The following is a 14,038-nucleotide window of genomic DNA, read 5'->3' on the forward strand; positions in this document are numbered from 1 at the left end:
TACCGATTCTGTGCCCCTGTGCCCCCGAGCCACCCCCTTTGCCGACACCACGCTGACACTGACGTTCACACTCACTCCCCCTCCCCTCTTCTCCTCCTCACTGGCTGTCGGGAGTGATGTCATCATTACGTCCCGACAGTGTCAGTGAGGAGCTGTGGTGAAGAACTGACTGCTGACAGGAAGCCAGGTATGTAAAATAAATAGCGCTAGGGTAGCGATTTCGTTGCTATTGTAACCAGTACTTTGGTGTCTATAACGTTACTGGGTGTGTGAATGGGTAACAATTATGTGATCAAATGTAAAGGATTGTGCGGTTAGATATATCACACTAGTGGTCATGTAGTGAAAAAAATCGCTAAGGATAGCAAAATAATATAACATGTTAAGATTTATATCGTTAAAATAAATTATGCACATGTACCCCACAACAATGATGAATTTAAATATTGTCATTCCACAGTTAGGGACCAGGTTATACATTCACTTCAGTTCATATCTTTTAACAATCTGGATCATATAAACAGATATGAACTGAAGTGAATGTATAACCTGGTCCCTAACTGTGGAATGACAATATTTAAATTCATCATTGTTGTGGGGTACATGTGCATAATTTATTTTAACGATATAAATCTTAACATGTTATATTATTTTGCTATCCTTAGCGATTTTTTTCACTACATGACCACTAGTGTGATATATCTAACCGCACAATCCTTTACATTTGATCACATAATTGTTACCCATTCACACACCCAGTAACGTTATAGACACCAAAGTACTGGTTACACTAGTAAGAAAATCGCTACCCTAGCGCTGGATTAATTTTTATATATGTTGGACTTGTATCAGCAAGATTTAGGATCATCTTGTAATTTTCAAAGCTGCGTTTAACGAGACATTTCTGTCTATCTCAATTATTGTGCGCACTTCATTGTTTGTAAATATCCGTATAAGTAAAAATTTGCGTTTATGCAGGGGCATATTGTAATAAGCGGGACAGACTGCTGCAAGGGGGACAGTGTGATAAAGGGCACAGTGATCTAATGGCTGGGGGGAAGAGGGCCATGCATTGGCCGCTGGGGTGTGATGAAACGGCTGGTGTGGGGGTGCATGATCTCTGCATTGTGTGGCGTTCATGAGGATGCTCTCTAAAAAAGCTAATCATTGAGGGTTTGTAATGTTTGCACATTTTCAAAACAGGACTCCACCTTTCCAGAGGATAGCTAAAGGACAACAAAGCTGCGGGTGTATAAGCCTAGGGCGGCCAGAACCCTAATCAGGCCCTAACAGGGAGACACTGCAATTACTCCAAATTACACCCAACTTTATATCCTCGATATTCAACAGGCCAGTGAACACTCTATGGCAGGGGCGCACGCAGGGGGGGTTTCTGGGAAACCCCTCCCATCCGCTAAAGTGCCCCTACATAGCGGCACTGTGCTATATAGCAGCCGCGGCGCTGTCAAAGAAGCTGTATAGTGCAGTGCTGCCGAAACTGAGCTTTTGCACATGTGTGGGCTCATGCGCAACAGCTCTCTCGTTTTTTTTGGGGGGGGGGTTGGGTTTTTTTTTGGGTGGGGGGAGCCCCCCCTTAAAAATCCTGCGTACGCCCCTGCTATGGCTAGAATTACAAACTGTTATATAACAATGATGAACGAACTTATTACATTTCAGTTTAACCGCTGGGTTTCCCTAGTTTCACTGAGTCCAGTAACTCTCTGGTTGAGTTTACCAGTGAATGGATTCCACATCTCCTTACAGCAACCGATGTCTTGTTCCTTCTCCTTCTCTTATATTATTTGGAAATTATCTGTCCATAAGTTGCAGACTTAGGAGTCTCTTCATCCTCTGTTCTCAGATCACTTCCGCTTTAATCCCATGATAAAAGTTATTTTTGTGGATGGGTGTTAGTAAATGTTCTCTTTCTCTGGGAGGGAGTTTTGGGAAAAGTTTTCCGAATGTCATTATTACGTTCATTACCTCTGACGTGAAGTTGTTGTTGATCAGTGTTTTCCAGACATATTTCATTGTTTATTGCATTAATGACTGAAGAGTTTATATAAATGTTTCCTGGACGTGGGCAAGAGCCGTCTGCTCTCAGTGCTCCTGGTGACAAATATAGCAATTTATAGTCTGTATATTTCTACATGAAGACAAGTAAAGGAACTAATGACAAGTATAGAAAACATCAGAAAGGACCATATACACAGCTATATAATAAAAGCCGTGTGCACATGAGTGTACAGACGTCTGGGCTACTACTAGCCACAATTAAAGAGAGTTACGTCTCCTGGCAATATTCTGTGACTCTATACAGAGAGGTCTTGAAGCATGGGCACACCGGCCAGTTGCCATGATCATAGAGGCCCCATAGGCTAGCCAAACGTTTAGTATATTATTCCAAGAAATTTATTCAGAACTTTCAAACCCTCTGTATTAAAACGTTTCGGTGGACTAATCACCTCAGTATCAGCTGTTATCTGTACATGCCATCTTGCTTTTGCAAATACATATCTAATTGTACATAAGCAAGACAAAATCAATACACGTAACTGTTGGTTATACCTTATATATATATATATGGATATGCAGTTGCAGGCAGGACTCTTTGTATGCTGCACAGCCTTGCAGTATATTTGTTATGACGTGGGCACAGACTCTCCTACTGACTATATGGAGCCTCCGGTCACCTATTAAATGCTTTTGAGGAACCTATATACACTTATCCACGCAGCGTCTGATGCTGCGTCTGCTCCGTGTCACAGTCTGACTGGATGTAACAGCGTGAAAAGCCGACCTTCCGGTGTGCGGGGCCTGGGCCTGCGCTGTAGCACATATCGGACATTGGAGTCCTGCTCCACTTCCGGTTTCCTCCTTGACCTCCAGGGATTACAGCAGTTGCCAACAACCCGACAAGGAGACGGAGCAAAGTGCTCCTATACTAACAATAATTTTTTGAAGCTGGAAAACTATAATAAAATTATTCTAATATTATTAACAGTCCATGTTAGTTACCTCCCCCTGCTACCGCCTAAACGTAACTAGGGAAAGAAATGGAACGGAGCGCAATGAAGTTTGTAAGATAATGACGTACCCTTATCATACAATACATTGATGCACTGAGTCTAATTATCCACTCTGGGAAAGACATTTAAGTGTTGGAATCTCTACCCCTGAGGGCACAATTATCACAGGAGCAGCTGCTGAGGTGAAAGAACGATTTCAACAAAGACCCCCGGGCCTAAAATCCTGCTGGTTTCCTGAAAGAAATGACTATTCCGAGTGTGCGGTATGCAGGCACTGCCTTTATGTGTCCGAGGAAGAAAAATGACAGATAAAGAGAAGAATCTATATGAAGAAGAAAAATATCAAGAAATATGTAGAGTTTTAGAGAGAGTTTTCTAAAAATTTTAAAAAGCAAAATCAGTGGACTAGCAATAAGGACCGGAACTGTCACAGTGCAGTAAGATCTCTAATAAACTCAGTTCTGTTTGGCTCTTTGACACCGTGTAATGACCTGGGCCCTGATTCATTAAGGATCTTAACTTGAGAAACTTCTCATTTCAGTCTCCTGGACAAAACCATGTTACAATACAAGGGGTGCAAATTAGGTTCCTGTTTTGCACATAATTTAAATACTGACTGTTTTTTCATGTAGCACACACATATCAACTTTACATTTCAGTGTACAAATAAGCTATCAAGTATTTGTGTGCTACTTTTGTGCAAAACAGAAACCTAATTTGCACCCCTTGCAGTGTAACATGGTTTTGTCCAGGAGACTGAAATGAGAAGTTTCCCAAGTTAAGATCCTTAATGAATCAGGACCCTGACTATTAACTTTAAAAAAAGCAACGTAACTCATCCCTTATTGTGGTATCTAGAACCCCTGGGTATAACCGTGCATTCACAGCTCCCCGAAAGGGGTAACTCCCTGCTGAGACCCATCTACACCTGTCTGCTTACAAATCCATAACAGGATTGCAGCTAAACTCAGCTGCTCACAAGGAGCAGTAAATGCACTGAGTGCTACATTACTTCCATTCCTCCTGACGCTAATGTACTGGGACCAAACTGAACAGTCAATATCCCGTCCTCCTGCAGTGCAAGAACGCACAGCGAGCGCTTGGTCCTGCCAGGGACTAAAGTACTTCCTCTGAGGTGTCAGGTACCTCAATCCATCTATTAAAGTAGGGGCTCCCCTCTGGCCCTAGTGTGCCCCATTGCAGAGCTTCCTGCAACCTATTGTTAATAAAAAGTCCAACCCTTCTTCTTTCAGATGAACCCCATCGTCACTGTACAAACTCTACCCTACAATGCTCGTTTACTCCTCAGCTTACCCATGTACCTCCATAGTGACAGTTGTGAGCTCCTCCTGCCACGCGACCATGTGCATCAACCTATGCTGCCACACCTTCTGGGAGGTTTCCCATGTCCTGGTGCTAATGAGTTACTGTAGGAAGTCAACAGTATCCAAAGTTTTTTAATTTACCACCGTATTTACTTGCCTTAGTTAGAGGCTGTGGCAGAAATGCAGCCGGAGGAACCTATGTGGCTGTTTTATGGCCCAGTGGCCCATATGTTACGGATGTCCTTGTGCTGCCTCCTGAGCATGTGCGGGTGAATGTGCAGCTAAGCCCCATTTATTATTATTATTATTATTATCATTATTATTTATTTACTTATTTATAAGGCACCACAGATTCCGTAGCGCCGGATACAGAAGCAAGTAACAAATAGATGAGGTAATACACGGAAGTAGCTCAGATGAGTGTGAGTAATGTTATGGGGACTCACATAGAGGGCAGCAGAAGACGTGACAGGACGTACGAGGGACAGGAGACAGTCGTGGGACAATAGGTAGAGAAGACCCTGCCCACGAGAGCTTACATTCTAGGGGGAGGGTGGGGCTGGATCACTTATGAATAACTTATCTCATAAATATATTTAAATTATTAGCGCAGTGCGCCAATGTATAGCATTGCAAGTGTACTTATCTTTCTATATTGGTATGAGTTTGGTATGGAAGTGTACTGACTTCGGAGACAGACGTCATATTTGGGTCTTTCAACTGTCTGGAGTCAGGTAATCTCATGTAAATTAAGTATTTTCATGATGACCAACATGCCTGTCTAGTTTGAAAGCACAGGAGGGGTAATTAGACTGGCTGGTAGACTTCATGGGGTAAACTTATGAACGTGCGGGTTCTTCAACACCCGCGTGTTCAGCGTGTTCGGCGATTAAACTTCCCTTTACAATGCAGCGCTGCTTGAAATTTAATCGCTGAACACGCTGAACGCGCGGGTGTTGAAGAACCCGCATGTTCATACATTTACCCCCGTATGTGTGTAAGACTCAGGATGCAAGTGATCACAGATTAATGTGAATTTTGCAAGGTAAATTGCATTCAAATCAGGATTATAGAAATGTTATATGCTGTAAACATTCAATAGAAAACTTTAGACCTAGTGGCGCCGCTAGCAGCTATGTAAAAAGGTGTTAAACCCCTCCAGAGTGATTTATGTGCAGGCTGCAGGAAGCACATGGATTGGTTACAGAGACTGGATTACCTCCTGCCAGGGTATCTGTAGATCTGTATAAAAAGTAGATTATTTGACCATGTATCAGTATTATACCATCTGTACATTTCTGGATATCACTAGTACCTTCAACTAGTGAATATAACTGTTCTTTTCAGGACTTCCTGAGCTAATAAAACATCACTGCTTAAGGAACCTGCTATGACACCTACTTACCTGCTGTAATTCCTGTGACCACAGATTAGACCACACTAAATCCGTTATCCGGCTGTTCTGAGGTTGGGACCCAGCATCCAGTACCAATGCTCTCCCCGCTACCTGGAGCTCTGGCCAGTGTGATAGACCAGGGGGAACCATCCACAGCAACTCTGATCTATAGGAAAGGGTCAGGGGTACCAGCAAGGGAGTACACTAGCAGCGAAAGTTATCCACAAAGAACGTGGTTCAGGATGCCGTGAAGGAGCCTAGTGGTGGCAGCAGGCTCCTCCTACTGCTGTTAGAGGGCGCAATTGGGATAAAGAAAGGGGACGGTGGCAGGCGAGGAAGAGGAGGTGATAGTACAATGGTTAGGAGGTGGTAGGGTAGGTGAGCTTGAACAGGTCAGGCTCCTGGTCAGTTCTGCTGCCTCCCAGATGACTGACCATGAACTCACATATCTTTACTCCCCTAAGATAGTCCTCCAAAGCCTTATAGAGCCTGTTGTGTTTGTAAACAGTTGCAGCTCTGATCGCTCACCCCATTAAATTCCCACAAGGATGTCCTTCCTCAGGCTCATTATAACCGTGCTGTCTAGTAACTCCCACTCTGCACCATCAATCTTCTACTAAAAACTATTCCTATGGGAATAACTCTGCAAATGACTGTCAAAGAATCCAGCAAGGACAGGACACAGCGTCACTAGGAGTCATACAAGTAGTATGCTATAGGTTGGACCCAGAGTCGGCCCCCAGACACCAGAGCAAGAACTAGAAGTTACAATGTAGGCTCAGGAAACCACAGATCCCATGGTCAGGCATTGGGCTACATCATAGTGGTCCAAAAATATATATACACTTGTGGATTTAAAACTGTGTGGGTGAGAGGAGACAGCCTGGAGGTTGAATTAGTATCTACCTTAGTCATAAGGGTGTTTCTACAGATGATTTTTATTATAGACAATACATACGTGACAATCCTCTATCTATAGCATTGTTCACTGAGCTCTCTATAGGATGACAAATGCTGAATTATTCTAAAGTATCTCCTAATATTACTCCTTCTTTATTTGCATCTCTAGGGGAGATGTAAGACTAACCCCTATATTATAATGCTTTTAAAAGGTCCCACTTACTTCCCAGTTGTACTACTGTGAAAAGCTTTCAGAGTTCCTTACATTAATATTTCAACCCATTAAATCATTTCCCCTGGCTGGCAGTTTTGTTAGTTTGATAGTGGACCAATATCTTGGGCAGCACGGTGGCTCAGTGGTTAGCACTTCTGCCGCACAGCGCTGGGGTCATGAGTTCAATTCCCGACCGTGGCCTTATCTGTGAGGAGTTTGTATGTTCTCCCTGTGTTTGTGTGGGTTTCCTCTGGGTGCTCCAGTTTCCTCCCACACTCCAAAAACATTCTAGTAGGTTAATTGGCTGTTATCAAAACTGACCCTAGTCTGTGTGTGTGTTAGGAAATTTAGACTGTAAGCCCAAATGGGGCAGGGGCTGATGTGAGTGAGTTCTCTGTACAGCGCTGCAGAATTAGTGGCGCTATAAACACTTTGAAATTAAGTTCAGCAGATAGTCGGAGATATTTATTTTTGCAGTATATGAGCCCCTATTAAATGTCCCCCACTGAGTAGGAGATTGGATACTGAACTTAGTAGATATTGCTGTGGAAACACTTCCCTGGAATTTGTGGAGATAATACTCAGGATTCTAGGGATCCCAGACTCACTGACGTAGAGGTGATTGATGAGCTGCTAAATCTTCCAGGCCCTGAGGGAGTACAGCTGCCACCTGTACAGTGACCAGGAGGGGGGGGGGGGGTCCTGTAACAGCCAGACCTGTACCTACATCATATGCAGTGTGATTACCTGTGTAACACTGCAAGTACATCACCAGAGACCTCTGAGAAAAGGAACGTTATCTAAGGGCCATCATCATCATCATCATCATCATCATCATCATCTTCATCAACGTTTATGTGTAAGGTGCCAGATACTACACAGAGCCGGACAGAGTAACACATCAGACAGCAAACAATCTGCACATGAAGTAGAGACGCAGGTGACAGAGGCTGTCCCTGAGAGCTTACAGTCTAGAGCAGAGTTTCTTACCTCCATTTCTGTCATATATTGAGTATTTTAGTTTGTGGACATAGGAGAATTAGAGACTAAGTAATCTGTGGAAGAGGGTTTAGGACTGCCTGCACTTGTTGGTGGTAGAAGTAGGAGGCTCCGACTTATATTTTGGGGCTCTGTGGCACAGGGTAGGGTGCAGAGAAAGAGAGGTTAGGAACGTTTATGGCTCTAGAAGTAGATAGTTTGGACAGAAGGGATCAGTAGTGAGATGGGTGGTGAGGTAGGTATAGGAGGGAAGGTATGTAGCTCTGGTAGTATAGCTCAATATACAACCTGATGGTCTAGAGTTGCTAATGTGATAGGTTCATGTTTGTCTGTGTATTAGGAGGAGAGAGAAGTCAGTGTATCCTGATGTCTGTATATTAGGAGGAGGGGAGAGGTCGGTGTGTCCTGATGTCTGTGTATTAGGAGGAGGGAGAGGTCGGTGTGTCCTGATGTCTGTGTATTAGGAGGAGGGAGAGGTCGGTGTGTCCTGGTGTCTGTGTATTAGGAGGAGGGAGAGGCCGGTGTGCCCTGATGACTGTGTATTAGGAGGAGGGAGAGGTCGGTGTGTCCTGATGTCTGTGTATTAGGAGGAGGGAGAGGTCGGTGTGTCCTGATGTCTGTGTATTAGAAGGAGGGAGAGGTCGGTGTGTCCTGATGTCTGTGTATTAGGAGGAGGGAGAGGTCCGTGTGTCCTGGTGTCTGTGTATTAGGAGGAGGGAGAGGTCGGTGTGTCCTGATGTCTGTGTATTAGGAGGAGGGAGAGGTTGGTGTGTCCTGATGTCTGTGTATTAGGAGGAGGGAGAGGTCGGTGTGTCCTGGTGTCTGTGTATTAGGAGGAGGGAGAGGCCGGTGTGCCCTGATGACTGTGTATTAGGAGGAGGGAGAGGTCGGTGTGTCCTGATGTCTGTGTATTAGGAGGAGGGAGAGGTCGGTGTGTCCTGATGTCTGTGTATTAGGAGGAGGGAGAGGTCGGTGTGTCCTGGTGTCTGTGTATTAGGAGGAGGGAGAGGTCGGTGTGTCCTGATGTCTGTGTATTAGGAGGAGGGAGAGGTCGGTGTGTCCTGGTGTCTGTGTATTAGGAGGAGGGAGAGGTCGGTGTGTCCTGATGTCTGTGTATTAGGAGGAGGGGAGAGGTCAGTGTGTCCTGGTGTCTGTGTATTAGGAGGAGGGAGAGGTCGGTGTGTCCTGGTGTCTGTGTATTAGGAGGAGGGAGAGGTCAGTGTGTCCTGATGTCTGTGTATTAGGAGGAGGGAGAGGTCGGTGTGTCCTGGTGTCTGTGTATTAGGAGGAGGGGAGAGGTCGGTGTGTCCTGGTTTCTGTGTATTAGGAGGAGGGAGAGGTCGGTGTGTCCTGATGTCTGTGTATTAGGAGGAGGGAGAGGTCGGTGTGTCCTGATGTCTGTGTATTAGGAGGAGGGAGAGGTTGGTGTGTCCTGATGTCTGTGTATTAGGAGGAGAGAGAAGTCAGTGTATCCTGATGTCTGTATATTAGGAGGAGGGGAGAGGTTGGTGTGTCCTGATGTCTGTGTATTAGGAGGAGGGAGAGGTCGGTGTGTCCTGATGTCTGTGTATTAGGAGGAGGGAGAGGTTGGTGTGTCCTGATGTCTGTGTATTAGGAGGAGGGAGAGGTCGGTGTGTCCTGATGTCTGTGTATTAGGAGGAGGGAGAGGTTGGTGTGTCCTGATGTCTGTGTATTAGGAGGAGAGAGAAGTCAGTGTATCCTGATGTCTGTATATTAGGAGGAGGGGAGAGGTCGGTGTGTCCTGGTGTCTGTGTATTAGGAGGAGGGAGAGGTTGGTGTGTCCTGATGTCTGTGTATTAGGAGGAGGGAGAGGTTGGTGTGTCCTGATGTCTGTGTATTAGGAGGAGGGAGAGGTCGGTGTGTCCTGATGTCTGTGTATTAGGAGGAGGGAGAGGTCGGTGTCCTGATGTCTGTGTATTAGGAGGAGAGAGAAGTCAGTGTATCCTGATGTCTGTATATTAGGAGGAGGGGAGAGGTCGGTGTGTCCTGATGTCTGTGTATTAGGAGGAGGGAGAGGTCGGTGTGTCCTGATGTCTGTGTATTAGGAGGAGGGAGAGGTCGGTGTGTCCTGATGTCTGTGTATTAGGAGGAGAGAGAAGTCAGTGTATCCTGATGTCTGTATATTAGGAGGAGGGGAGAGGTTGGTGTGTCCTGATGTCTGTGTATTAGGAGGAGGGGAGAGGTCAGTGTGTCCTGATGTCTGTGTATTAGGAGGAGGGAGAGGTCGGTGTGTCCTGATGTCTGTGTATTAGGAGGAGGGAGAGGTTGGTGTGTCCTGATGTCTGTGTATTAGGAGGAGAGAGAAGTCAGTGTATCCTGATGTCTGTATATTAGGAGGAGGGGAGAGGTCGGTGTGTCCTGATGTCTGTGTATTAGGAGGAGGGAGAGGTCGGTGTGTCCTGATGTCTGTGTATTAGGAGGAGGGAGAGGTCGGTGTGTCCTGGTGTCTGTGTATTAGGAGGAGGGAGAGGTCGGTGTGTCCTGGTGTCTGTGTATTAGGAGGAGGGAGAGGTCGGTGTGTCCTGATGTCTGTGTATTAGGAGGAGGGAGAGGTTGGTGTGTCCTGATGTCGGTGTATTAGGAGGAGGGAGAGGTCGGTGTGTCCTGATGTCTGTGTATTAGGAGGAGGGAGAGGTCGGTGTGTCCTGATGTCTGTGTATTAGGAGGAGGGAGAGGTCGGTGTGCCCTGATGTCTGTGTATTAGGAGGAGGGAGAGGTCGGTGTGTCCTGGTGTCTGTGTATTAGGAGGAGGGAGAGGTCGGTGTGTCCTGATGTCTGTGTATTAGGAGGAGGGAGAGGTCGGTGTGTCCTGATGACTGTGTATTAGGAGGAGGGAGAGGTCGGTGTGTCCTGATGTCTGTGTATTAGGAGGAAGGAGAGGTCGGTGTGTCCTGGTGTCTGTGTATTAGGAGGAGGGAGAGGTCGGTGTGTCCTGATGTCTGTGTATTAGGAGGAGGGAGAGGTCGGTGTGTCCTGATAACTGTGTATTAGGAGGAAGTTGCACTGCCACAACTGGATGTGGATTTTATAGTGATAGTTGAAGTGTTACAATCTATTTTATACATTGTGACTATTTATGTCTCCCAGTCTCCCCTCACATGGGGAACAATTTCATTCCATGCATTCAGCCCCTAATTGGAAACTGCTGCAGTCTCTGCTCCTGGGGAGGATCTGAGAGGGAGAATTAGGAAGATGTGAGAGAGAGGAAGTAACTGGATGATCTCCCTGAACTCAGCCCTCTGCTGCCCGGCACTGGGGAAAGGACATTGGATATTTAGGTGAGTACAAATGACCGAGCTGATGTACTGTATCTGTGCGCCCTCTGATCAGCCCCTCAAACAAGTCAGTGCCCTCTACCCCCTCTACCCCCATTAGTTCTTCCCAATCACTGCATTCATCCCACCCATGGGTCATCGATACCTGTTTATCTTCTCTTCTCTGGGCTGTGAGGACCCTTCTCGCTGTGGGACCCCTCAGTCTCCTCTCTCTGGTTTGGGGGGGGATGAATTGATCAAATTCTCCTCCTTTTGCTGTGATTTATCTACATTTATTATATATGTTCTTGCTTTTACTCCTTTATTCTTTGTTTTTTTACAGACTCGTACTTGTCTCCTGGGATCATGCCATAAATCCCCCTGGGACTCAGCTTGTGACACCTTAGACATTCCCTTCTGGATCTATTGGTTGTATTATCTCCCTGCTGTTGAGGTGGTCACCTGGGAACTGTGGTTATCACTCCTGGTTGGACCGAGATCACAACATGAGGTCTTCAAATTGCATCTTACAACTTCTACTGTTCATCATCCTCATATCATCTGCCCAGAATGATTTATCCCAGGGATCCGATTCGATAACTCCCACAGAGTCACAGAAACAGGGCGTAGAGGCTCCGGCTATATTGGATATTACTGGTCATTTACATAACCCTGGAAACCGTCCACCATCCCAGGACTCTGTCCTCCGCACCACAGAGGGGACGGTGACAGGAAGAGAAAACCAGAGGACAACTATTACTGAGGACAAACAACAGGTGAGTATATTAAGGTGCAGAATATAATGGTGGTGATACAATGTAACAAGTTCCAGTAATAGACGGCATGATACATGCACCGTACATGAATCTCTCACACATATCTCCCTGCTCATCATAGGAAAAAGACTTGGATTGTAGACCAGCTCAGCGCTGTCAGAGATCATCATCATCATCATTTATTTATATAGCGCCAGCAAATTCCGTAGCGCTTTACAATTGGGAACAAACATTAATAAAACAATACTGGGTAATACAGACAGAGAGGTAAGAGAACCCTGCTCACAAGCTTACAATCTATAGGACAATGGGAATTTGATACACAAGGGCATGTGCTACATCATATTGCACAATGGACCAGCTAGAATGCAAAGGTAAAAGTATTGAGTGGGCTGTGTGTGGAAATGTTGGTCAGAGGGTTGTTGTCTTGTGTTAGCTGTGTAGAGGGTGGTAATATGGGAGATTAAGATGGTGGTTGAGGAATATTATAAGCTTGTCTGAAGAGCTGGGTTTTCAGAGAACGCTTAAAGGTTTGAAGACTAGAGGAAAGTCTTACTGTGCGAGGGAGGCAATTCCACAAAGTGAGTGCAGCCCAAAAAAGGTCCTGTAATCGAGAATGGGAGGATGTAATGAGGGTGGAAGAGAGACGCAGATCTTGTGCAGAACGGAGGTGTCGAGTTGGGAGATATTTTGAGACAAGTGAGGAAATGTATGTCGGTGCAATTTTGTTGACGGCCTCGTATGTTAGTAGAAAATTTTTATATTGGATTCGTTGAAATACAGGCAACCAATGTAGAGACTGACAGAGTGGCTCAGCAGAGGAAGAACGGTTTGCAAGGAATATCAATCTAGCCGCTGTGTGCAAAATAGATTGTAGGGGTTCAAGTCTGACTTTGGGAAGACCAGTAAGGAGGGAATTGCAATAGTCGATGCGGGAGATGATGAGTGCATGAATTAAGGTTTTTGTGGTGTCTTGTGTGAGATATGTGCGTATTCTGGAAATGTTCTTTAGATGTATGTAACATGATTTAGATATGGAGTTGTTGTGGGGAATAAATGATAGTTGTGAGTCAAGGATTACACCTAGGCAGCGAGCTTGCGGGGTGGGATTTATGATCATCAACATGGAAACTGGTGCCAGGGCAATGGCACAGGTAAAGATAGGCATCAAGAAAAGGCGCTTCTCAAGGACACGTCCCTACTGTACTGAACTTATATTTAGTTGCGCACAGCTTACTGAATATTCTCCGTATGTGTAGTGCAACAAATTTTAAGTGAGTCAGATTGTTAATTGGCATAAATGCACTTGCCACCAACTCTAAATCACTGTTTGCCAGATAAACTTTGAGTGTTTTTCTTGCGTCCTGAAATCAGCATGAAAAACTCTGAAAACTCTTACCTGAACCCAGATTAGAAACTTACTGTACCCCTGCCCCGACTACAACACCTATCATATCTAGTTGAGTGGTTAGCACTTCTGCCTCACAGCACTGGGGTCATGAGTTCGATTCCCGACCATGGCCTTATCTGTGTGTAGTTTGTATGTTCTCCCTGTGTTTGCGTGGGTTTCCTCCGGGTGCTCCGGTTTCCTCCCACACTCCAAAAACATACTAGTAGGTTAAATGGCTGCTATCAAAATTGACCCTAGTCTCTCCCTCTCTGTCTGTCTGTCTCGCTCTCTGTCTGTCTGTGTGTATGTTAGGGAATTTAGACTGTAAGTTCCAATGGGGCAGGGACTGATGTGAATGAGTTCTCTGTACAGCGCTGCGGAATTAGTGGCGCTATATAAATAAATGATGATGATGATGATGATCATGTTATCAACAAAAATAGAAATGTCAGGCAGGAAGCTTCTGTTTTTGGGTGGAAATATTATTAATTCAGTTTTTGAAAGATTGAGTTTGAGTTGGTGAGAAGACATCCAAGAGGAAATGACAGAAAGACAGTCAGTAACGCGAGACAACACAGATGGTGAAAGATCAGGAGAGGATAGATAAATTTGGGTATCATCCGCATAGAGATGATACTGAAATCCAAAGGAGCTTATTAGTTTTCCAAGAGAAGTGGTGTAGATAGAGAATAGCAGAGGACCTAGGACTGAGCCTTGTGGTCTCCAACTGATAA

At 45.3% G+C, this 14,038-nt stretch overlaps 1 protein-coding gene across 1 annotated transcript in view; it reads left to right on the forward strand.

Annotated features, from left to right (window-relative positions):
- The first annotated feature begins 10,975 nt into the window (after positions 1-10,975).
- Positions 10,976-14,038, forward strand: part of LOC142158011 (uncharacterized) — a 43,850-nt gene continuing 40,787 nt past the window's right edge. The window contains exons 1-2 of the mRNA XM_075211578.1: positions 10,976-11,162; positions 11,482-11,914. Coding sequence (XP_075067679.1) covers positions 11,645-11,914 — 270 coding nt within the window. The 5' untranslated portion in view covers positions 10,976-11,162; positions 11,482-11,644. The remainder of the gene's footprint in view (positions 11,163-11,481; positions 11,915-14,038) is intronic.

Source organism: Mixophyes fleayi, chromosome 5 (genome assembly GCF_038048845.1).
Source record: "Mixophyes fleayi isolate aMixFle1 chromosome 5, aMixFle1.hap1, whole genome shotgun sequence".
Lineage (NCBI taxonomy): Eukaryota > Metazoa > Chordata > Amphibia > Anura > Limnodynastidae > Mixophyes > Mixophyes fleayi.